At 47.4% G+C, this 20641-nt stretch overlaps 10 protein-coding genes across 10 annotated transcripts; 4 read left to right on the top strand and 6 right to left on the bottom strand.

Annotated features, from left to right (window-relative positions):
• On the bottom strand, positions 1–830 carry V1508DRAFT_109170 (uncharacterized protein; the record flags this gene model as incomplete). The annotated part of the gene is made up of 2 exons (XM_066935860.1): positions 494–830; positions 1–444 (listed from the first exon to the last, which is right to left on the bottom strand). Coding segments are annotated over exons 1-2 (464 nt in total), but the record flags the coding sequence as incomplete, so codon positions are not given.
• A 386-nt stretch (positions 831–1216) lies between these two features.
• V1508DRAFT_109162 (Dak1 domain-containing protein) lies at positions 1217–3626 on the top strand. Its single transcript, XM_066935859.1, has 3 exons — positions 1217–1735; positions 1784–2809; positions 2859–3626. Exons 1-3 carry the CDS (start codon positions 1630–1632, stop codon positions 3461–3463), a joined length of 1737 nt encoding a protein of 578 aa, XP_066796258.1. The 5' UTR covers positions 1217–1629; the 3' UTR covers positions 3464–3626.
• Positions 3442–5942, bottom strand: V1508DRAFT_416431 (uncharacterized protein). Its single transcript, XM_066940201.1, has 2 exons — positions 5580–5942; positions 3442–5520 (listed from the first exon to the last, which is right to left on the bottom strand). The coding sequence occupies exons 1-2, from the start codon at positions 5739–5741 to the stop codon at positions 3790–3792; spliced, it is 1893 nt and encodes a 630-aa protein (XP_066796257.1). The 5' UTR covers positions 5742–5942; the 3' UTR covers positions 3442–3789.
• Positions 5943–6925: 983 nt separating this feature from the next.
• Positions 6926–8256, top strand: V1508DRAFT_416429 (uncharacterized protein). The gene is made up of 4 exons (XM_066940200.1): positions 6926–7109; positions 7184–7521; positions 7578–7950; positions 8023–8256. Exons 1-4 carry the CDS (start codon positions 6992–6994, stop codon positions 8208–8210), a joined length of 1017 nt encoding a protein of 338 aa, XP_066796256.1. The 5' UTR covers positions 6926–6991; the 3' UTR covers positions 8211–8256.
• Positions 7957–10558, bottom strand: V1508DRAFT_109036 (beta-lactamase-like protein). The gene is made up of 8 exons (XM_066935858.1): positions 10437–10558; positions 10337–10379; positions 10153–10286; positions 9977–10093; positions 9855–9929; positions 9585–9803; positions 9098–9530; positions 7957–9046 (listed from the first exon to the last, which is right to left on the bottom strand). The coding sequence occupies exons 1-8, from the start codon at positions 10437–10439 to the stop codon at positions 8241–8243; spliced, it is 1830 nt and encodes a 609-aa protein (XP_066796255.1). The 5' UTR covers positions 10440–10558; the 3' UTR covers positions 7957–8240.
• A 985-nt stretch (positions 10559–11543) lies between these two features.
• Positions 11544–13496, bottom strand: V1508DRAFT_416416 (fatty acid desaturase-domain-containing protein). The gene is made up of 2 exons (XM_066940199.1): positions 13258–13496; positions 11544–13190 (listed from the first exon to the last, which is right to left on the bottom strand). Exons 1-2 carry the CDS (start codon positions 13437–13439, stop codon positions 11693–11695), a joined length of 1680 nt encoding a protein of 559 aa, XP_066796254.1. The 5' UTR covers positions 13440–13496; the 3' UTR covers positions 11544–11692.
• Positions 13497–13937: 441 nt separating this feature from the next.
• On the bottom strand, positions 13938–15549 carry V1508DRAFT_416414 (uncharacterized protein). Its single transcript, XM_066940198.1, has 2 exons — positions 14936–15549; positions 13938–14889 (listed from the first exon to the last, which is right to left on the bottom strand). The coding sequence occupies exons 1-2, from the start codon at positions 15454–15456 to the stop codon at positions 14025–14027; spliced, it is 1386 nt and encodes a 461-aa protein (XP_066796253.1). The 5' UTR covers positions 15457–15549; the 3' UTR covers positions 13938–14024.
• Positions 15550–15596: 47 nt separating this feature from the next.
• Positions 15597–16894, top strand: V1508DRAFT_416412 (FRG1-like family-domain-containing protein). The gene is made up of 4 exons (XM_066940197.1): positions 15597–15851; positions 15905–16254; positions 16319–16464; positions 16523–16894. Exons 1-4 carry the CDS (start codon positions 15630–15632, stop codon positions 16585–16587), a joined length of 783 nt encoding a protein of 260 aa, XP_066796252.1. The 5' UTR covers positions 15597–15629; the 3' UTR covers positions 16588–16894.
• V1508DRAFT_416409 (40S ribosomal protein eS26) lies at positions 16655–17579 on the bottom strand. Its single transcript, XM_066940196.1, has 4 exons — positions 17415–17579; positions 17310–17358; positions 17067–17236; positions 16655–17007 (listed from the first exon to the last, which is right to left on the bottom strand). The coding sequence occupies exons 1-4, from the start codon at positions 17508–17510 to the stop codon at positions 16957–16959; spliced, it is 366 nt and encodes a 121-aa protein (XP_066796251.1). The 5' UTR covers positions 17511–17579; the 3' UTR covers positions 16655–16956.
• Positions 17580–17970: 391 nt separating this feature from the next.
• V1508DRAFT_108623 (uncharacterized protein) lies at positions 17971–20641 on the top strand. The gene is made up of 4 exons (XM_066935856.1): positions 17971–18297; positions 18370–19243; positions 19290–19384; positions 19438–20641. The coding sequence occupies exons 1-4, from the start codon at positions 18103–18105 to the stop codon at positions 20332–20334; spliced, it is 2061 nt and encodes a 686-aa protein (XP_066796250.1). The 5' UTR covers positions 17971–18102; the 3' UTR covers positions 20335–20641.

Raw genomic sequence — 20641 nt, 5'->3', positions numbered from 1 at the left:
ATATCCAGCATTCGCAGCGTATGGTCGTTATTGCAGACCAGGGCAGACACGCTCGCTGAACCTGGCTTAAACAGAGTGATTGAGTTATTGATGTATCCACCCAGCTCGATCATCGTGACAGGTAAATCGACTCCGTTGTCGGCATCTTCTTCAGGCCCTCGATATGTGATCCCGAGTTGGCCCCGCTGTACTCCACCAGCCGCGATGATCCCAAAAGCCGAAGCAAGGCATCGTGGTTCAAAAGCGAACTCGGCACACTTCGCCGTCTTACCAGTGTCGGTGTCTATGCTCTTGACGGCCCGCTCGCTCACATAAAGGACTTCATGCAGATTCGCTGTCTTGCAAACGAGATCGCGTAGCTGCCAATGCTTAATTGTCACGCGGGCAGGGTGGGAGACGAAGCTATTGGTATTGACGAACGTGGATATCCGGCGCGACGTACTGCTATGCATTCGTCAGCAATTCGTACAAAGTATTGCGATTATTGGCATACCCTCCCGTCTCGATTATCATATTCAGTGCTAGGCGAGTAGGTGACTACTAGTTACCAGCTTCTCTAGATCGACAGCTCTTAACACTGCGATCGAATGTACTGTGACCGCGGAAGCGATTCCGGCAAGGTCAGGATCAATAAACCTTTGTGTTTGATAGATAATAGAAGGTCGGTGACAGATAAAGGTATGGAAGAACAGCGGTCGTTACTCGTCAGGCACACTGCGCCGCAACTCGAAGTGCAGGGGGAAAACAGCACCAATTCCATCTGAACGAAGTTAAACTCCCAACATATTTGGTCGACGGCTATGACGTCGCATACTCTGAGTCATTTGTTCACAGCTGAAGGATAAGGTGACCAACGTGGTGCCGGAATAAATCATGTTAATTGAGATTACCCTAACCCCGTCCGTGTCTACTTTGCTTAATTAGGAAGGCAGGGCCGTCATATTTTCTCATAGGTCCAATCTACCCAGATCGTTATTCAAGCACTAACTTGTCAATTTACCAAAGAACAGAAAATAAATAGCACAACTATTCCTGGGCCAACTAATTACCATACCATTTTAATTTCAGATTGATAGATGCAGATGTGGCGACGTTATTATGTTTTTATATGTTGCTGTGGTGGGACTAGACTGGGATGCACCCCACAGTCACTAAATTTGCGTGGGGATGCGGGATGAGATAATGTGCGGGATAAAATTACAACTGACTTCACTCTTCAATCAACTTCGCTCTAGCCTGTTCTATAGGCGTGCATTTCCCAAAATAAAATGAAAATATACTGCAAAATAAATATAAAGAAGTTATGACTAGAGAGACTTTATGCTGTATAACAATTTTCAAATGGTTTAGCATGGCCTAGGGCAAGGTTATTCGCGGCATCCCGCATCTTTCAAATTAGCGGTTGATGCCTTCGATTACCGGCTCGGCATCGGATGAGATTCTCCCGCGGCATTCGATCGCTATTGTAGAGTGAATGCCGACTATATGACAAGCATCAAACCCCGCATCAGTGGACGAACAGCAGCACCAAACATATTTGACTGATTGATTGATCTCGCCGTTTTTATTCCGCAATTCACATTTATTGATATCTCGCTAAGCTACAGGAGACGGAGTGCAGAATATAGAATGTCGACAAAACATTTCGTTATCAATATCGACAAGCTCGTCGTTGACGCCCTGGAGGCGTTAACGCTCACAAACCCGGACGTCCTCTACTATAAAAACGATAAAGGTTCGTGTTTTATGTTGCATTACAGTAATTATATACTAACGAAGCCAGTCATCGCGAAGAAGTCCCATGATCTGCAAACCCATGTCGCAGTCATCTCAGGCGGCGGGGCAGGCCACGAACCGGCGCACGCAGCGTTCGTAGGCGAGGGCATGCTCACAGCTGCAGCGTCCGGCTGGATCTTCGCATCGCCCTCTGTAGCGCAGATTGAGCGTGCTATCGTCGCTGTCGCGGGTCCCAAAGGCGTATTGCTGATTATAAAGAATTATACTGGTGATATTTTCCATTTCTCACTTGCGGCAGAGAAGGCGAGGAGTAGAGGTATTCCCGCTGAAGTCGTGGTTGTCGGAGATGATGTCGCTGTCGGCAAAACCAAGTCTGGCAAAGTCGGTCGACGAGGATTGGCAGGTACTGTTTTGGTGCACAAAGTTGCTGGCGCGGCAGCTGCACACGCGGAGAGTACTCTTAAAGAAGTCGTAGCAGCTGCGAAGGAAGTTGCGGATAACTTGGTTACGGTCGGAGTCTCATTGAATCATGTGCACATTCCCGGCCGCAAGATCGAGGAGGAAAACATCATGGCTGAGGACGAGGCTGAGCTTGGACTCGGTATTCATAACGAGAAGGGATGTGTCCGGTTGCAGCCGATTCCAAGTCTTCCGGATCTTGTGAAGACGATGCTGGATCAATTGACCGACAAAACCGACGCAGATCGCGCGTACGTTGATTTCGCGACTGCAGAGAGCGTCGTCTTGATGGTTAACAATCTGGGTGGTCTCTCCCCCCTCGAACTTGGCGCTATCACGAACGAGGTCGTTGGTCAGCTTACTTCACGCGGATTGCGACCCAAACGTTTGTTTTCAGGCACGTATATGACCAGCCTTGACGGTCCCGGATTCAGCGTCACCCTTTTGAGGGCCAGTGATATCGTTCTGAAGTACCTCGACGCCCCAACGAAAGCCGTCGGATTTACGCCCGGTTCAGTCGTGACTGCTGATAGTCCTTCGCGCGTCATTGTCGAGTCTGCCGCTCAAAAGACGGAGCACTCGCACACGAATGGCCATGCAAAGCCAAGTATACGTAAGTCTAGACTTTTTTTCAAGTGTCTTATGCCTACTGACAACTTCAGTTGATCCCGCCAGATTTGCCTCCTCCGTCAAGCTCGCGTGCGAAAAAGTTATCGCGGCGGAACCCCAAATCACACAATACGACACGGTAGTCGGCGACGGCGACTGCGGGTACACCCTCAAACGCGCCGCCGAGGCCGTCCTGTCGTTCGTTACGTCTTTGTCTACCAACATCTCGCCCACAGTGTCAACACTTCAAGATCTCGCAGAAACTGTCGAGAATAATATGGACGGCACGTCGGGCGCGATTTTCAGTATCTTTCTGCACGCGCTGGCGACGTCTACGGCCCGTTTCGAAACAGTGCTCGATGAAAATAGTTGGGGTTCGGCTGCAACTGAGGCATTAAAGACGTTATACGCCGCCACACCCGCGCGACCAGGTGATCGGACGCTTGTTGACGCGTTAGCGCCATTTGTCGAGACATTGGCGGCTGGTGAAGGTGTCAAGAATGCAGCGGTTGCTGGCCGTAAAGGCGCAGAGGGAACGAAAGGTATGAACGCCAGTTTGGGACGCGCGGTCTACGTTGACGCGAGAGGGTACGACCGAGTTCCTGACCCCGGTGCTGTCGGAGTCGCGGAGTTGGTTGAAGGACTAGCCGGGCTTTGAATATTCGACGAAACAAAACAGGCATGCCCAAAAGAGAATATGTATTGTATAAAATGCATTGGATGATTTCCAGAGTGCGAATCTCGCATATACAAGACTTGACTCCTGCCCCTATATGTACAATCATTATAGACCCAAAACTAAATAACAAAATTGGTAATCAAAAATACATAACTCCATTTACCAGCCGATACCTATAAATGGCTAAATTCGCCGTACAAGCATTTATGTTACAAAGATACTACTCCAAACTTATTGGGAATACAGCAATCGACATTTTTAGTCCGTTGTCTATTGCTTGGGATTTTTTCCGTATAGTAGTACCGTTATTGGGGGTTCCGTATCGTAACACCAGTATCAAATATCCCTCTCATTTCCGACACCGCCGCCGTAAAACTCTCTCGCTCGAGATTTAATTCCGGGATCTTGACCTGCAACAAACGTTTCCAAGGAATGGCGACCCCTGGTGGTTGCTCCGGCTCAATACCTTCCAGCCACCCCCTATAAAGATCGTCATTTTTCCATGTCGACGCGATTTGAATTCGGATTTGCTCGGGAAAGTTATACCCCTGTGCCTGGATCTGGGCCATCTTGCGACGCATCCAACCATGGAGTCTGTCAGGCATGAAAGATGCCGCGAAACAGAGGTAGTTGTGCCCTGCGAATGGTGTTCCGGGATGAATTTTCTGGATTGCTTCAAGCCCGGAAAAGATTCGTGCCGTTAGCACCGCTATTTCTGTAGTACCACTAGGGTCCTGAATCGTGCCTGTAGTCGACAATGCAGAGTATGACGAAAAGTATAATTTCCACGCGTTGAAAATGAGATTCAAAAATCCGATTTGCCAGTACTTGTAGCATATCGGTGGCACTAATTGCATGTCGTCGAACGTTAGGGGGTTATCCTCTGGCGGGTCGACCATCTCGAAGAGTGCAGGATCAAGAGATTCATACCAGGTCCTGCTTTTCACTCGGAGCATTTCGATTTGACGGGTCGCACGAGTGCGGGAAAATATGTTTTTGCGCACATTAGCAGCAAAATCGCAAAGCTCAGAATACAAATTTCCGACTGCGATTATTGCGGTATGAATGCGCCAATCAATGTCCGTTAAAACGGTTAACCATCGGGCGTGTATGGTCTGTCTATGCATGCCGTGCCATTTCGTTTCGAGGACCATATATCGACCCGAAAATATCGATCGCCGAATATCGATGAACCGGAGCCAGACGAAAAAGTATATATGCATGTCTGTCTCGAAAGCAGTCTCGGGGGTGTACAAGCTCTGGAAGATGTTGAATACCGCGTCTTGGTGCTGAATTTCGTTGGAAACGTCGCCGAGGTACATTTCCACGCAAGACAGGATCAATATCGCTATCATGACGTTCAAGTCGGGATTTTCAATGGCGGAAAGAAGACTTTTCACACATTCTTCGTAGTAACCAAACATATCTTCTAAATACCGCTCACCGTGTCGCAAGGCATAGTGATACGACGTGAATGCTGCTACAGCGTACATTAGCGCTGGAGAAGTATGGGCGATCGTCAATAACTGGTCGAAAAATTGTATTGGATCAGACGAGAGAAAATAATGGCAATGGGTGAGGTTCTTGCGATGGTACCGAAACAGATGCGCAATATCGGGGGTCACGTTTTGGAAGTCGTCGTACAGCCCTGACAGTACCGGAGTCGGACATGTACCAGAGATCGTGCTGGCAGTGTTCGGTGTCGACGTCGATGTGTTGCTGTATGGTGCCATTGGCGTGTTGAGGTTTTGTGCTTGTTCGGGGCGTACTGTCGATGATTCTATATCCTCCTCGGAAGAAAATGACCCCTTTTGTTCTTCTTCATCCTTTTTCATTCCAGGAGGGTTATTATGCACGTCGCGCTCCTTATCCATGCCTCCTTTATGAGACGCGGTTGCTGATACTGCCGCTGTCCGCACCAACTTCCGCGCCTGATGAGCTCTTTGTTTCTTTGACAATATCAATCGTTCAGGCGGAAACAAGCACTCCCGATCTCCTTTCTGGCACCGAACACAGACCGGTCTCGTCTCGTCACACTACACCAGTCAGTCAATGCAGCACCTCTAACCGACCTGAAAGCAAGCAAAACACTAACCTTGACTCTCCGCTTTCGACACGTATAACATCCCGACCGCGTCCGTTTGTGCGGTATATGTGGCTTGTCCCCGTCAAGACTCTCGTCATTTTCCAGCGCGATGGAGTTCGGAACGCCGGGTGAAGATGACCGAGACGGGCACGTCCCATTCTTCTCGGCCATCTCCACTATATGGGACTGGATGGCAAGCAGCTTGGAGAGTCGTGAGAGTAGTAATATTTGTCAATTCCGAGCAGGACGATGATAATGCAGAATAAGCTCTGCTGGTGTGAATTCCACATATGCAGTTGAGTTGTTAATTGCTGTTGCAGGCTGACTACTGCCTATGGGTAAGTAACATCTGGCGGATATATCTATTTGTGGTGATGTGGAAAATTACTGGGAAAAGAAAACCGAACAGTTTGCGCATTATTCTGGCTCTACGGCTAATGCAGGAGGTGCAGGAGAGATTACGTGAACCACTCTTGCTGTAGAGTACGGCAATCAGGGTTCTTATTAAGGTTTTTGTTTGGATAGTGTAGCCTGATTTGGACTAGCTATGGCGACTAGACAGAAGTGGTTGCCCGCGGCTGCTCCTGTAAGAGGCGATTCCCGGAACCAGCCAATGGAGCACCGGGAAACTCCCATCGCCGCACTGGCCACTAATAAATGGTATTCCTCGGTCCGAGTATAATACATTTTGCATTTAACTCATTTGGGAATATTCCTATGTACTTTTGAGTTCCTGTGTGCAAAATGCTGACGACGGAAAAGGCGGTAGAGGATTACATACTGTTGACAGCCGCGGCCAGAAGTTCAGCGGCCGTACGTTGTTAAATATATGACTAGTAATTACACATAATTATACATCTAACCACCATCGATATAGTTTACACTATAGTCTTTGACCACGGACACGTGAATATGATCTGCGCGACATCTCCTCACGTGCGCCTCCAACGGCCGCCTCGGAGGTAAATTCTATCTTAAGCTATTTTAAATTGCCTTTGACAAAACGTCAAAACTTGGGAAATTTATAATACCTCTAAACTAGGTGGAATAAAGTCGCGTTAACACTATACGGCAGCTTACAGCTTCGTATAGGTAATATGCGAAGGTCCATACCCAGCTCTGTGGTATCTGACAAGCGTTGTAAACATCACACGTTGTTCGGATTGTATATAGCATCCCCTGGTTCTCCAATGAGGTCTATGATACTGCGGGCACGTATTTTTATTGCACACTGAATTTTATCAAAAGATTACAAGCCGGAAGTGAAATGCAAAAGGGTTCGGGTTGATTCAGCCGCACGAGAACCAGGCGGAGGGTTTCGAAACCAAGTGGACACCATATAATAATATTTTTGACAGAAAAGGGCGTAATATTCATACTTACTGTACTCGGCCTCGCATTTTCCGTGCAATCTAGCAACTATGACGGTCTCACCCGATCCAGTCACTGTCTCGCTAGACGCGTTGAAGTCCGGTGCGGCCGATAAATTCCTGCCAGATGCCTTCGGTCCCAACGCACTCGGCATCATTGTCGTGAAAGGTACGTCTGCGGCCCCGTACGCGAGTCGATAATGTAGTTCTCTGAATTTCGAGTTGACGATCAACCACCTCTAGATCTTCCGGCGAAGTACGCGGAACTACGGTCCCAAGTCCTTTTCTACGCGTCAAAATTGGCTGCACTGTCAGAACAACAATTGTCAATGTTAGAATGTCCGGAATCGAATTACCTAGTGGGTTGGTCCTGCGGCAAGGAGAAACTACTCGACGGGAAACCGGATACGTTAAAAGGCTCTTATTACATTAATTGTTCTTTCTACGTAGACCCCACTCTTGAGGGCGCGGTAATTGAGAAGGGGGAATATGAGGTTGATGATATTCGGGGATATGTTGCCGGGAATATGTGGCCCCCTGAAGAAACTTTGAGTGGGTTCCAGAGATGTCTGAAAGAATTGGTCAGTTGAACCATTGGTTGTGGATATGTGGATTAGGCTTACGAACGCAATCTCAGTGCACATTGGTGATAGACACGGCCTCGTTAGTCGCGCAGGCATGCGACCGGTACTGTCTCGCGAATATCAAGAACTATACCCCGGGATATCTTGAACACATAGTTTCCACATCAACGACCACTAAAGCGCGGCTACTCCACTATTTTTCGCCAAGTTCATCCGATAGCAAAGATAATTGGTGCGGTGAACATGTAGATCATTCGTGTCTCACTGGTCTTACATCCGCAATGTACATTGACGAGTTGAATAACCCAACACAAGAATTGGATAAGTCGCCTGATCCCGATGCAGGCCTATATATCCGCAACCGAGACGGCGAAATAGTCAAAGTCGCTATCCCACGAGACTGTCTTGCGTTCCAAACCGGTGAAGGTCAGTTCCTATCGCGCTCGTCCCGTATATTCTATACCTCGGTAGTGGCACATTGTCGACTAACGTGAATAGCCCTCCAAGTTGTCACAGAGAACCAATTTCTCGCTGTCCCGCATTTCGTAAAAGGGTCTGAAGTACCGGGAGTGTGTCGGAACACACTCGCAATTTTCTGCCAGCCATCGTTGCACGAAATAGTGGGCGATGTTGATTTCGCTACCTTTGCGAAGAACATCGTGGCGTCGCATGTCATTGAATCGTAGCGATCGCAGGTCTTCTGTACATATAGTAGGTTATAGAAAAACATCACGTCCGATCTCCATAGTCGAGAACAACGTAATATCAAACCACGTTTCATCGCCTTTTCCCAATACCGCAGATGCCGCACGCCGAGATATTTCGCTCGTTAGACCTAAAAAGGAGTCCTCGTCTGCCCATTCAGTTGCATGTTCACGAGGTGTTTTTGACAAGGATTCTGAATGTGGTGGAGAGGACTTCAGATCGTTCGCGCATTGAGCATGTGGCATTCGTGCCGACGTTACTGTATTGGGTAATGTTATCTGTGCCGGTGGAATATCAACGACAATACCCCGTTCCTTCCGCTTGCGGGACACTGTTAATGGCGACGACACCCTCCTTGGCCAGCCAGGCGTCCGGACCGGTTCGAGAATCCGTATCTGATCAGTTTTCCGTATTTTCTGCCTTGCAGGCCTGATAACCACATCCATCTTGGCATCCTCTTTCTCTTCCTCCAGTCCTAACTCATTCCGACAATACCTAAACCTCTCAATTTTATCAAAGAAGAAATACATATTCTGAAAACAATATTTCCCGAATAACTCGCGGAGAGCGTGGGGATGCGTGACCATCCATTCGCTCACAACGCAGGGATACACGTCTAGAGGTCGGAATAACGCGACTAGGTTGCAGCTTTCTGAGTATGACGAATGTCGCGAGTATGGGATCTCGATGAATGGAGGCAATTTCTCGCCTGTCTTCGAGAGAATTAGATGCGCGGTCCTCGCGGGGAGAGATTCAGCCGAGGACGCGCGTCCAAGGCCGCAACTTATTGCGTTGGTGTCAATTTCTTCTTGCTTGGCTATTCTTATTAGCATCGATAAATACCACATAGTAACAAGGGAGGAGAGACTTATATATTCGTCACCAGATGCCTTGCGAGGATATCCGGCTCCGGGTTCACGGATCTGCGAGTTGACAGTAGGATGCACATACACGACCTGCCTCCCTGCCCGTCCCTCGCACACATAGCCTCGTTCACAGGAATGGAACCTAGTGCAATTGGGATCAAGCGTCAAACAGCCTTCCGAAAGCAGTATCCTTTCGCACTTGTCCATCGACAAAGCAGAATATCCAGTCAAACACGGTCCGTGTTCATATACTGACGCATCGCCAACGGATTGAAATATTTCGTACCGGTACTTGTCCACATGGATTTTAGCATTAAAAGCGGATGCGAGGCCAATCCACAGATCTTCGTAACCGTAGGTCCAGGCATTAAAGTGGAACACTGTGTCTCTCGGATATTTTTTGATTTCGCTAATCAATAAACCTATACCTTGGGTCTATATGTAAGTTAGCCCGGTTAATCAGACGTAACCAAAAAAAATAAGACAGACTTTGGACGGAAACATTTCGAAAGTCGGACTTGGCCCACAAAACGTCGTGTCAAGGTATATACAGTCCAATCTCTTCCACCCTCGCGTATACGGCACCAAAATCGGATTCCGCCTTAAAGATTCGCGCCACCAATCCTCGGCACGGATGTCGCCAGTGTACAATATTGCTTTGTTGTCATTCTCAATAAGGAACATCGTAGATCCGGGACAATGATTTGCCTGTGCACGGTTAGCCGTGATTCAGTGGAATGATACCTGATAAATGCTTACTTCGAGCAATGTCACGGTTATTGCCTGACATGGATCCAATTCTATTGTTGTTGGGGTATTGTATGGAATTGCTCTCTGATGACTCGTTAACACTCGACCCGAGAACAGAAAAGGACGCGTACTAATACGTCGCGACCGTGTTCGGGTCCAAGATTGCGATACATTCTCTGCGGTTCGATTTCAACTCCATTGCACAATCTCGTCAATCTCGCAGATTTCTTTTCCAGTCGTAAAAGCAACTGTGATCACGTTAGCTTCATGTGATCGATGGTACACGAACGAGTCAGCTAGCCAGTACTTTTTTGGTTGCATGAGAGCAGTACACCACCGGCCCGATATAACTATCCAGGCCCTGTAGATGGTCCGAGTGGATATGTGATAGGAAGCATGCTTTCGGGGGTAATGTCCCTGGCTGTTCTTTGAAGTAGTCAACTAAGCTTGTGTCAGTGAATGCGACATCTTAATGAATGCGAAAGACCTGCTTCTGATTTCGGGGAATTCCTTTGGAATGCCTAGGAATGTGCTCTGTGAATATCGTTAGCACATTGCAAGTCAAGCAATTTAAATAAATAGAAATGGTACCATATTTTGAGCTATCGCGACGATAATGTAAGCGAGTGATGATTCAGTGCAAGGGAGCAGCCGGCAGCGCGTGAAGACTGTTTACCGTAAGCGCGCGGTCACGTTATCGCGGTTAGGGCAGATGATGGTTGCCAGAGATACACTGAAGCAAGTTGAATAATGAATTAGCCCGACGACAGTTGATTACGCAGCTTTTAATTACGCTGATGCCGTTATTCAGATTATAAAAAGCAGAAGGATCCATGGCCATTTTGGAAGCTGACGTCATTCTCGTTCGCTTGACGACTGGTAATGCGAGACAGTCGCACTTGTACGACACCGGTGCGCTGGATCTGGTGCGACATTACTATTATTCAACGGCCGAGTCCGAGGAAATTAGCTGCGAAGTACACATGACACCAGGATCCCTGTCCAGTCTCGTACAGGGCCCAACAAATGAATAGGAGGGTTCAATGCTATCTTCGTTTCTGGGGCCAATGCCAACCCGCGACATTTTGTCCTGTTACCTACGTCATATGATCAGGTGCCTGGTGGGTCGTCTGGTTAATATCTATTCTGCCTCAAGCAGTGTTTGAATGGAGTCGACTTTACTGAATTATAACTACCGCTCGCGCGGCCTCTCTGACTTCTGCTTGGTGCCAGCTGGCAGTTCCGACTGAACCCAATCCGCCTGCGTCTCCACAGTCCAGATGAAAGATGTGCCACTACGTGAGCATCTATTACCGTCTGTGTGACCACGTCGCCCCCAAAATCGATCCAACAACGAACTACAGGCTTGTCATTAGGTGCTCCAGAGCAATAGCTCGCCGGGGTATCCCCTGCACCGGCGTTCTTCTTAAGCAGAAATACGACGTCGTAACGGACTTGTGTCCAACGTGTTACGACAACAACGAAGCCGTCCTCTCGCGAGAATTGCTGTCATGGGAGAGCCGAAATGGGCCGCAGTATGGGAATATAAGGAGCAAAACTGCGTATTTGTACGCGAGTTATTTGAAGTTTCTCAGGGAAGCGAAAAGGTTGGAGGTGTACCATTCCCGTGGTCGGAATTAATATATCCTCGTTTTGGATCCGTTAGTATAAAAGACTTTCGCACTTTTGAACTTTAAATGAGAGTTCTCTAATTTATTATGTATATGCTCTAGTACCAGCTCGTTAAATTTTACAATGCAAACCATACCACAATATCCGATCTATAGCCTTTCCTCTACAATTTATATTCAATAATTGCCCAAAATCTCTAAACCACCTGTCATCATCTACATCCCCTCAATTTTCCCCGTCGCCGTAGCCTCCTGCACCATATGATTCGAGCAATCGGCGAATATCGCCGCTTGTTTGGCAATATCCCCCAACCGCCAAATAACCTCCTTATTTCCGTCCACGAAGCCATAAATAGAATACTGCACCCCGACGTCATTGCAAAACTCGATAACAGGCTTCTGTGCCGCCCGGAAATTATGCCGCGGCATGCGTGGGAACAGATGGTGCACGGCCTGGAATTGCAGGCCGCCGTGGATAAAGTCGAGCCAGGCCGGGCAGTCGACATCCATTGTCGTTCTGAGCATTTTCTGGGCGAAGGATTCTGATCCACCAAGGTCGGCTGTTGACATGGCAAAATGCGAGAGCGTGATCTGGACATGTAGCGGCATTGTGACCATGTGGCTTATTAGAACGTATCCAATTCGGACACCAGCGGAGGGGAGTTGTTGATATACTAGCCTATACCCGAACCAGTACCAAAACACGCCCATGCCTACGACCTCAAAGTACCGAAACCAGGCCGCCTGTCCCTTCCGCGGCCCTTGTCCGAGTAACAAATACTCCCACGAAAGTCTGTATAGATTGAAGCGGCCGAAGCACAAAATTGGATAGTACATCCAGTTCTGCAATCCAATCATTACTTTCGAGACCCCGTCGTATTTCAGCAGGCGGTCGTAATATGTTGAAAAAATGTCGCCGAAGAATTTAGTCGACACCGCGAAGAAAGGCATATGCTGAATATCTGGGTCATGCACCGGATCGTTTGTGACAATATGATGTACATTGTGGTTCCGTTTCCACCATCCTAGACTCAAACCGCCAATATAATTTGCGACAATCGTCCCAATGACGTTATCCCAAAAAAAGGAGTGCGTAATAGCGTGATGTCCTGCATCGTGAGCTGTGAATGTGATTTGGTGCCAGAACAAGCCTAGAAAAAAAGCCGACGTGAGGTACCACTCCTTTTTGAGAAAATAGTAGGACAGAGTAGCCAGCGTGAAATATCGAATGCATTCCCGGCCATACCCCCAATAAGTGCATTGGAAGTACCCTTCTTGAGCCAGTTTTTCCTCGAGTTCACGGTACTTGCGTGTTATCGAAAGCTGGGTATCGTAGTCTAGCGAGGGGTATTTCTCTAGATCGCGTTCAACTAGTTTGCGCTCGTACTCGGCGAATAGATCTACACTCATTGGAATCTCCTGCACTTTTGGCGCGTAAATCTTGTCCTTGGCCTCCTTCTTTTCAAACGTCTCCTCCTCAGACGCCAACTTCGTCCGAGAAAGAGTCGATTTTGCCCGAGTGGACGTCGTGCAGCATACTTCGTCATCAGACGAACCGGATGCAGACGTATCTGTCAACGAGACAGCTTCATCGATCTGCTCAAACCTTCTAAACTTTCCACCTTGAATCGGAGGAATAAAATTCTTCCACACGCCTTCCACGTGTCCGATCTGATATTTCCTCACGATGACCCTCGTCTCGTCAGAATGAAATCTACGGAATTAGTAAAATAATCCCACTGTGACCACACCTCTCAATTATCAAAGAAATTGAAACTCACGCGTTGATTTCGTCAGTTGCATCCCGTCCGACCATATGAAAAACGACCTTGTCACCGCCCGGATGCCGTGGTAACCACGCATCAACACGTAACACGCGGTTCTCGTATATAACTATGATGTTGCCTTCCGCAATCATCCCCTCGATCGCTGCTCGCGAGAGAAGCTTGTCTCGTGCTACCATGGCTACTACTCAAACCTCCGCGATTTTCATACGGTAGACACAACAGAGAGACGAGGATATCGGATATTATTATTCGGAATTGGACGGACGTGGGAGGTTGTAGACTCGCCCTGGCCCAAGCTAGTCTATTCTTGGATTAATTCTTTGTTGCTTGCAGCTGCACGAGGAGCCGAGTCATGGCGACGCCATTCCTTGGTTATCCAACAAATATTGTGGCTGCCTCAAATCCGTAGCACAAACGACAGCCGCGTGAAAATTGAATAAGTCAGACAATTAATATTAAATAATATTCATTTCAAATAATTTTGCGACCTAAGAGCTCTGGTTGCATTTGTGGCTAGGAGTTACTGGTGCTGCCTCGAATTTAAGTTTAAAGAATGATGCCATGCGCCTGCACTACTCAGATTGCCGGACTTCCGGCTCTAGCCTGCAAAACGCACAGCGTGAGTGCATATATAAGATCCCACGTATTCATGCACTATATCGGATTCTTTTCCGTATCACTCATTGTTGTCTTTAGCATCTCTATTTTACAATTCAAGTCGTCTATATACAAAATGTGGATTCTGATGCAATCGAGCTGAACTACTCATATCGAGCCACTGAGTCAATAAGAAACTTTCTAGCATCCTCTATGTTCATAGCCGTAGGCTTTCCTGTCCGTTGTCGCAATGCAACCGTGCCATCCGCCATCTCCTTGTCACCAACAACTCCAATGTAGTTATAGCCCTTCTTGATTGCCTCTCGAAGTCGGTTCCCAAGCGTGCTGGATCGATCGTCCACATCAACATAAAACGTACTAATACTGAAATCCAGTAAGTCTGCATTGTCGCCTCTTGGAACACCGGATATTTGCTCCTTCACTCTGCGTGCATATTCAACGTGTCTGTCCGCAATAGGCACAATTACAGCTTGACGTGGACTTAACCACAATGGCCACTTGCCCTGAATCTGCTCCATAATAATCGCCATAAACCGTTCGACCGAACCAAACACAGCCCGGTGAATCATAACAGGCCGATGGTCAAGAGTGTCGTCGTCACCCCGATACGTCAACTGAAATCTTTGCGGCATCTGAAAATCAAGCTGAATAGTGGCCGCCTGATGTTCCTTGCCGTTGCTGTCTTTGATCAAAATATCTATTTTGGGACCATAGAATGCACCGTCACCTTCGTTGACTAGCCACTCTTGCCCTGATTCGTCCAGCGCATCACGCAGGTCCGATTCCGCGGTGTCCCATTCCTCGATTGTGCCAATATACTGTTCTGGTCGTGTTGATAACAGTAGTCGGTACGAAGGGATCTTGAAGATCTTGTAGACATTGTCGACAAGTTTAATTGACGCTTTGATTTCGGCTTGGACTTGATCTGGGCGGCAGAAGATATGCCCGTCGTCTTGATGAAAACGTCGGACACGCGTCAGACCAGTCAACGCGCCAGACGCCTCGTTCCTATCCGACTTCAGTAAATGCTGTATTTGGTTACCGATATACTTACCTATGCAATGGCGAGAAGTCCGCGTATCGAATCGGTAGCTCTCGATACGACCGCTCCGCTGCACCATAGATCAAACAATGTCCCGGACAATTCATTGGTTTCAAGCCATATTCCTCTTTCGTCTCTTGATTGCGACCTCCAACTTCGAACATGTCTTCCTTGTATTTGTCCCAATGCCCGCTCGTCTCCCATAAAGACTTCCGGTATATAATAGGAGAAACAACTTCCTCAAACCCAAAAACTCTCAACTGTGCGCGCATAAAGGCGAGAAGCCTGTTGTAAATCCGGGTTCCGTGCGGGAGGAGGAATACTGAGCCGGGCGTTAACGGGTTTATCATATACAGTTCTTGCTGAGTGCCAATCTGGCGATGGTCCAAGAATACGTCGCTGAAGTCGTCGTCGTGGTCGTCTGTGGTGGACCGAGACGAGTGCGATGAACAAAATCGCGTCGAGAGGCGCCAATGCCCGTACTCGAAGCCGAGACAGGCAGATCTGACGCTCCGGAGAAGTAGAGGTCGCATTGGGTCGTAAACGGATCCTGTGGAGGATGGAACTGCGTCGATATACCAGTATCTGGGATGGCTCGTTCGTTGCGAACGGTTGATGTCGAGCGACTCTATAAACTTAATGGTTGGGAGTTGGCAAGAATGATCGCGCCTCACTCAGCCTCTATCATTCACCATCTACTGCAACCATGGTTTCGAAGCTTACATTTAAAAATGATAAGCCGAAGAAGCGGAAACGCGACAAGGCAGGAGAAGTGGACGATCAAGACGACATCTACAGAAGTAAGACATCCTCGTCCTCCCAGACCCAGAAGACTCAGCAAGGTCACGAAGATCATAAAGATAACGACGAAGGATGGGTTAACGCAAAAACGAAAGATGATCTTAATGGTCCTTGCATGTTTATATTAGTAAGTGCTAAACTATGTATTGCTAGTGGGCGTTAGGGATTAACGATTTGTAGAATGACTCACCGCCTCTGTGCATGGCGAGTGACGGCTCTGGCAAGATTTTTTCTACGGTCATAAAGTCGTATGATCCAAGCAACGTCCAGCAAGTTTTTGTTTTGGGAAATATCGTCCAGTCTGAAAAGTATACTCTAAAATCGTACTTGGGCAAATATTTTACGGTATCAAAATACGGAATTTGTGAGGCAACGTCGGAAGCAATCGGCCCCGAACAGGAATTGGCCATCGAGAGAAAGGAAACAGGTGATGGCTGGGTTATGACGAGTGCATGGGATAAGTATTTATGCCTTAGTCCTAATGACGTGCGATGTGACTCGGAATCAGCAGGATTCAAGGAGACATTGATGTTCGTTCTATATGATTATAGAGCCCATGATATGGATACCGTAAGCTAACGCGTACATATGTAGGATCCGTGTACAAGCCAAGTTCAGGAAACGCCCAAGCAAAACTATAGACGAGAGCCAACGGAAGATACATACCAGGGAGCTGGAAGACAAAGTAGGCGCGCCTCTGGATTACGAAACCATCAAAATGCTCAAGAAGTCATTTAGAGGTATGTCGTGTACTTAAGTTTTAGTCTCTTGCAAGATCGGTGCTGACAATTATAATAGACGGACGATTGAACGAAGCGATATTGGACGTCAAAGAAAAGATGAAAACAGATCACCGGTGTTAGTAGGTCTGTAAGCTTGAACGATAAACAGATCACCGGTGTTAGTAGGTCTGTATACTTGTACGATACAGCAGAAACGAGAGATAAATGTGTGATATGCATGGGAATATAGTTATCGATTTGTCAACCATCAATCTCTAACTGCGGACAATAACAAAGTGTCATCCAACGACGCCTTAATGGCTCCGAGTAACGTGTCCTAATGGCCGTCGCGTGTACATTCTTGAGTCTTAAATGATTCAATTTATTGGTCACTAAGTATGTTTATATGTTACAATGAAGATATATTAATGATGTACATATATCTAGCACACCCACTTAGTCTTAAGTGACACGCAACCCTTTTCCTTAACTTTTTATAAAATAGCGAATTCACGCAAAGGCGGACCGGGCAGCAGCCTGGGGAGTGATCTTCTTTCCATCCTAAATATTCACTAATTAGTACCACAGTCCGACTACCAAACTAAAGTAGATCTAAATACCCTGTTGTAGCGGACACGGACGGGAGGAGTTCGGACACGGCGACCCTCTCTCGATCGAACACGAACGATCTTGCTGTGGATAGCGCACGAAACACAGTAGTGAAGCTTCAAGTAGAGCTTAGGAAGAGCGTATTCAGAGTAGACGGAGGCATCGGAAATATCACGAATGGCTATTTAATAGGGAATCAGCTCGACGCTCATTTCAAAAGTATCAGTAAACTAGCACAACTCGAAGCGACATACCTGCACTCTCAACAATGTTTCGGATGGTGAATCGCTTTATGCTCTTGTCCTAACGACGAATCAATTAGCACCTGCGTCCGCCCGAGGGTCACCAGAATGAAGTACCTTGGGAGTGCATCGCGAGCAGTTGGAGCATCTAACAAAGTTGACGTGTCCACGTCCCTTCTTGTTACGTCCGTTGGATTGGCGCTTCTTGGGCATGTTGACTGAATATAAGTGTTGTAAGGAACGATGTTAATGGGACAGCGTCGAACCTGACTTGAACGATCACAGAGTTATAGACTCGCGATGCTCCGGTTTGCCTCGATGGCTGTTGCCCCTTGCCATAGCGCTGCAAAAGCAGTCACGCACCAAAACCCTATTTTGGTGACCCTACTGATTGTAAACTATCCCGCCGCCCCAGATGCCAGAAATTAGGGTAATATCATAACTGCCAAAACGTAAACTGTTTTATGGCTGAGTCATCTCTGGAGAAGAATTATATCAGCAGACTTTTTGTTTTGTTTACTATTCGCTGGTTCGGTTTAGCTGCAACCTATAGTGAAAGTGCTCCCCGTCACAGGTGGAGTCGCTTTTCGACGCCGACTGTGAGAAGTCGATTTTATTCAGCCAAATAAAGTCGCGTGCTATTTTTTAGTCCGATTGCTTTACATAAAGTATTTCTGGTACTTTTTGTAACGAAGTGCAAGTTATTGCCTCGTCTGTTTTTGGACATATCGCCAAAGAATTAGGCTGATCGGCTAGAGTCTCCGTACTAAACCCTGTTGTTATAGCAGATTTAATTGACAGTTACATGTCAACAGTACGTCAACCAACCTCTGCTTCACTTAGACGGCAAGCGAACTCGAGTTTTCCTCCAGCTAGTAGCCCTGTTCCATCGACTACTACTAGTTTGGCTTCTCAGTCCACTTCAGGCTTAGCTATTGAGAATTCATCACCCACACCATCCATGAGCGACAGCAGGAAGAGACAGAACCGTCGAGATGAGGTAGGATTAATTTTACCAAATCCTCAGTACGATGATTGATATTAATGCAGGACTTGTTAACGCAGAGTCTAGGCGATTCGTCGGAAGAATGAGAACGATCTCAACAAGAAGAAGGTGGTTCCTGGCAAAAATCGTCAAATAAGACGTCCACCACCAGGAACCGTTCTGTCTCTACGACCTAGTCCCGCTTTGCAGATAAAGCCTAACACGACGGTTTCTGAGGCTGCTCAGCTAATGTCCGCTAAGCGGGAGAACTGTGTGCTAGTTACGGACGACGATGATCGTATCGCAGGTATTTTCACAGCAAAAGATCTGGCTTTCCGAGTAGTCGGAGCGGGAATTGACGCTCGCGATGTTATGATCGAGCAGATTATGACGAAGAACCCACTTTGCGCACGAACAGATACGTCAGCTACAGACGCTTTGGATTTAATGGTTCGAAAGGGTTTCAGACATCTTCCTGTTATGGACGAAAATCAGGATATATCCGGTGTGCTGGACATTACTAAGTGCTTCCACGAGGCTATGGAGAAGCTCGAAAGAGCATATCAATCATCGAGAAAGCTATACGACGCCCTTGAAGGTGTGCAATCAGAACTCGGTGCCTCGCAGCCACTCCAGATCATCCAGTATGTCGAAGCTTTGAGGACGAAGATGTCCGGTCCAAGCTTAGAGTCGGTTCTGGACGGCAATCCACCCACTTTTGTCAATATTCGAACCTCAGTCAAAGAAGCTGCTCAGCTGATGAAAGAGAACCATACCACGGCAGTACTCGTTACAGATAAGAATGCGATTTCGGGTATCTTCACCAGTAAGGACGTCGTTTTACGTGTCATTGCTGCTGGACTGGATCCTTCTCGATGCAGCGTTGTTCGGGTTATGACGCCTCATCCTGATTTTGCGCCGAAGGAGATGAGCATTCAGGCTGCGTTACGGAAGATGCATGGTATGATCCCACCTACAGCAGTTAAGGTGCTGATGCTAATCTTTAGATGGTCACTATTTGAACTTGCCTGTGATGGGGGATGACTCGGAAATCGTTGGCATGGTTGATGTGCTCAAGCTGACCTATGCTACACTCGAGCAGGTACAGAATACTCACCTGGCTCTATTGAACTTTAACTTACTTTTCTTGGGTAGATCAATTCCATGCAGACAGCGGATAATGAAGGGCCGGCTTGGAACAGGTTTTGGTTGTCATTAGACAATGATACAGATTCTGTACACTCGGATCACCTAAGTCACCGCGCGGCGACACCATATTCCGATTCCATTCAGCCACCACCTTCATCTCCGCCAACTGTCATGCATTCAGAGTTACAGTATGCTGCTGAACTCGAACCGGGCGATTCGGCTTCTGGCTTCGCGGACGAGACGCCTTTAACGAACCCATCGCTGTTGGGAAAGTCGGCCGAAGATTCGCCGTTCACATTCAAGTTTAAGACGCCGTCGGGAAGGGTACATAGGGTTCATTTGACTGCTAGTGAGGGCTTTTTATCTCTCCGAGAAGTTATTGCGGCAAAGTTGGGATCGGAAACTAAGAGCCTTGGAGGCATTGGAGAGTACGACGACGAAGGCAACATGGTGAAGAACGGATTCGCCGTCAGTTATCTTGACGACGAAGGTGACGCTGTACTTGTCACTTCTGATCTAGACCTACTTGAAGCAATCCAACTCGCTCGACGAGCTAATCTTGAGAAGGTCGATATTTTTGTTCATCATCCAGACCAGGCGGTTGTTGTCCCGCCGTCGACTCTAGCTTCAACCGTTTCTCAGCCAGAAACACCCACTGGTCGTGCACCCAAGGAAAAAGAGAAGATCATCGATGAAGCTGAATATCAGGCTGCTAGTGATGTACCCCTTGCTGCTAAGCCCACAACCGCGCAGCCCCAGTTATATAGCCCACCTCCACCTGCGCCTCCAGTGAAAGAAGAGGCTATCCCTGGTATTCCTAACGAGCTGTTGCTGCCAGGAGCACTCGTCACGTTGGCCGCTTCTATTTTGACCGTATTCGTGTTGAGCCGCATTAGCAAGTAGGCAGCAGCTGATAATGGTCATGCCCTACTGCACAATTTTTTGTTTTGGTCTTGGTTAGAATGAACGTACACAAATATATATTCTGACAGTATAACTTTTATGGAGAGGAAATATTGATCTGTTTTCTATATGACGTAATATACTATTAATAACGAATTTGGCAAAAGAAAAGTACTAGCTAGAGAAGTATTAGGGCTCGTTTGTGAACAATCATGATGATTATTATTATCAAATCGTGGTGGTTTGGTGTGTCCGTCTGCGGTGACAGCTTCCGTTGCTGAAAATTGGGAGGAAAAATCTTTGAACT

Source organism: Lipomyces doorenjongii, assembly GCF_038497915.1.
Source record: "Lipomyces doorenjongii strain NRRL Y-27504 unplaced genomic scaffold V1508scaffold_20, whole genome shotgun sequence".
NCBI classification, from domain to species: domain Eukaryota; kingdom Fungi; phylum Ascomycota; class Lipomycetes; order Lipomycetales; family Lipomycetaceae; genus Lipomyces; species Lipomyces doorenjongii.
Note: the sequence above shows the minus strand (reverse complement) of the source record. Positions and strands in the feature narration are given on the sequence as shown.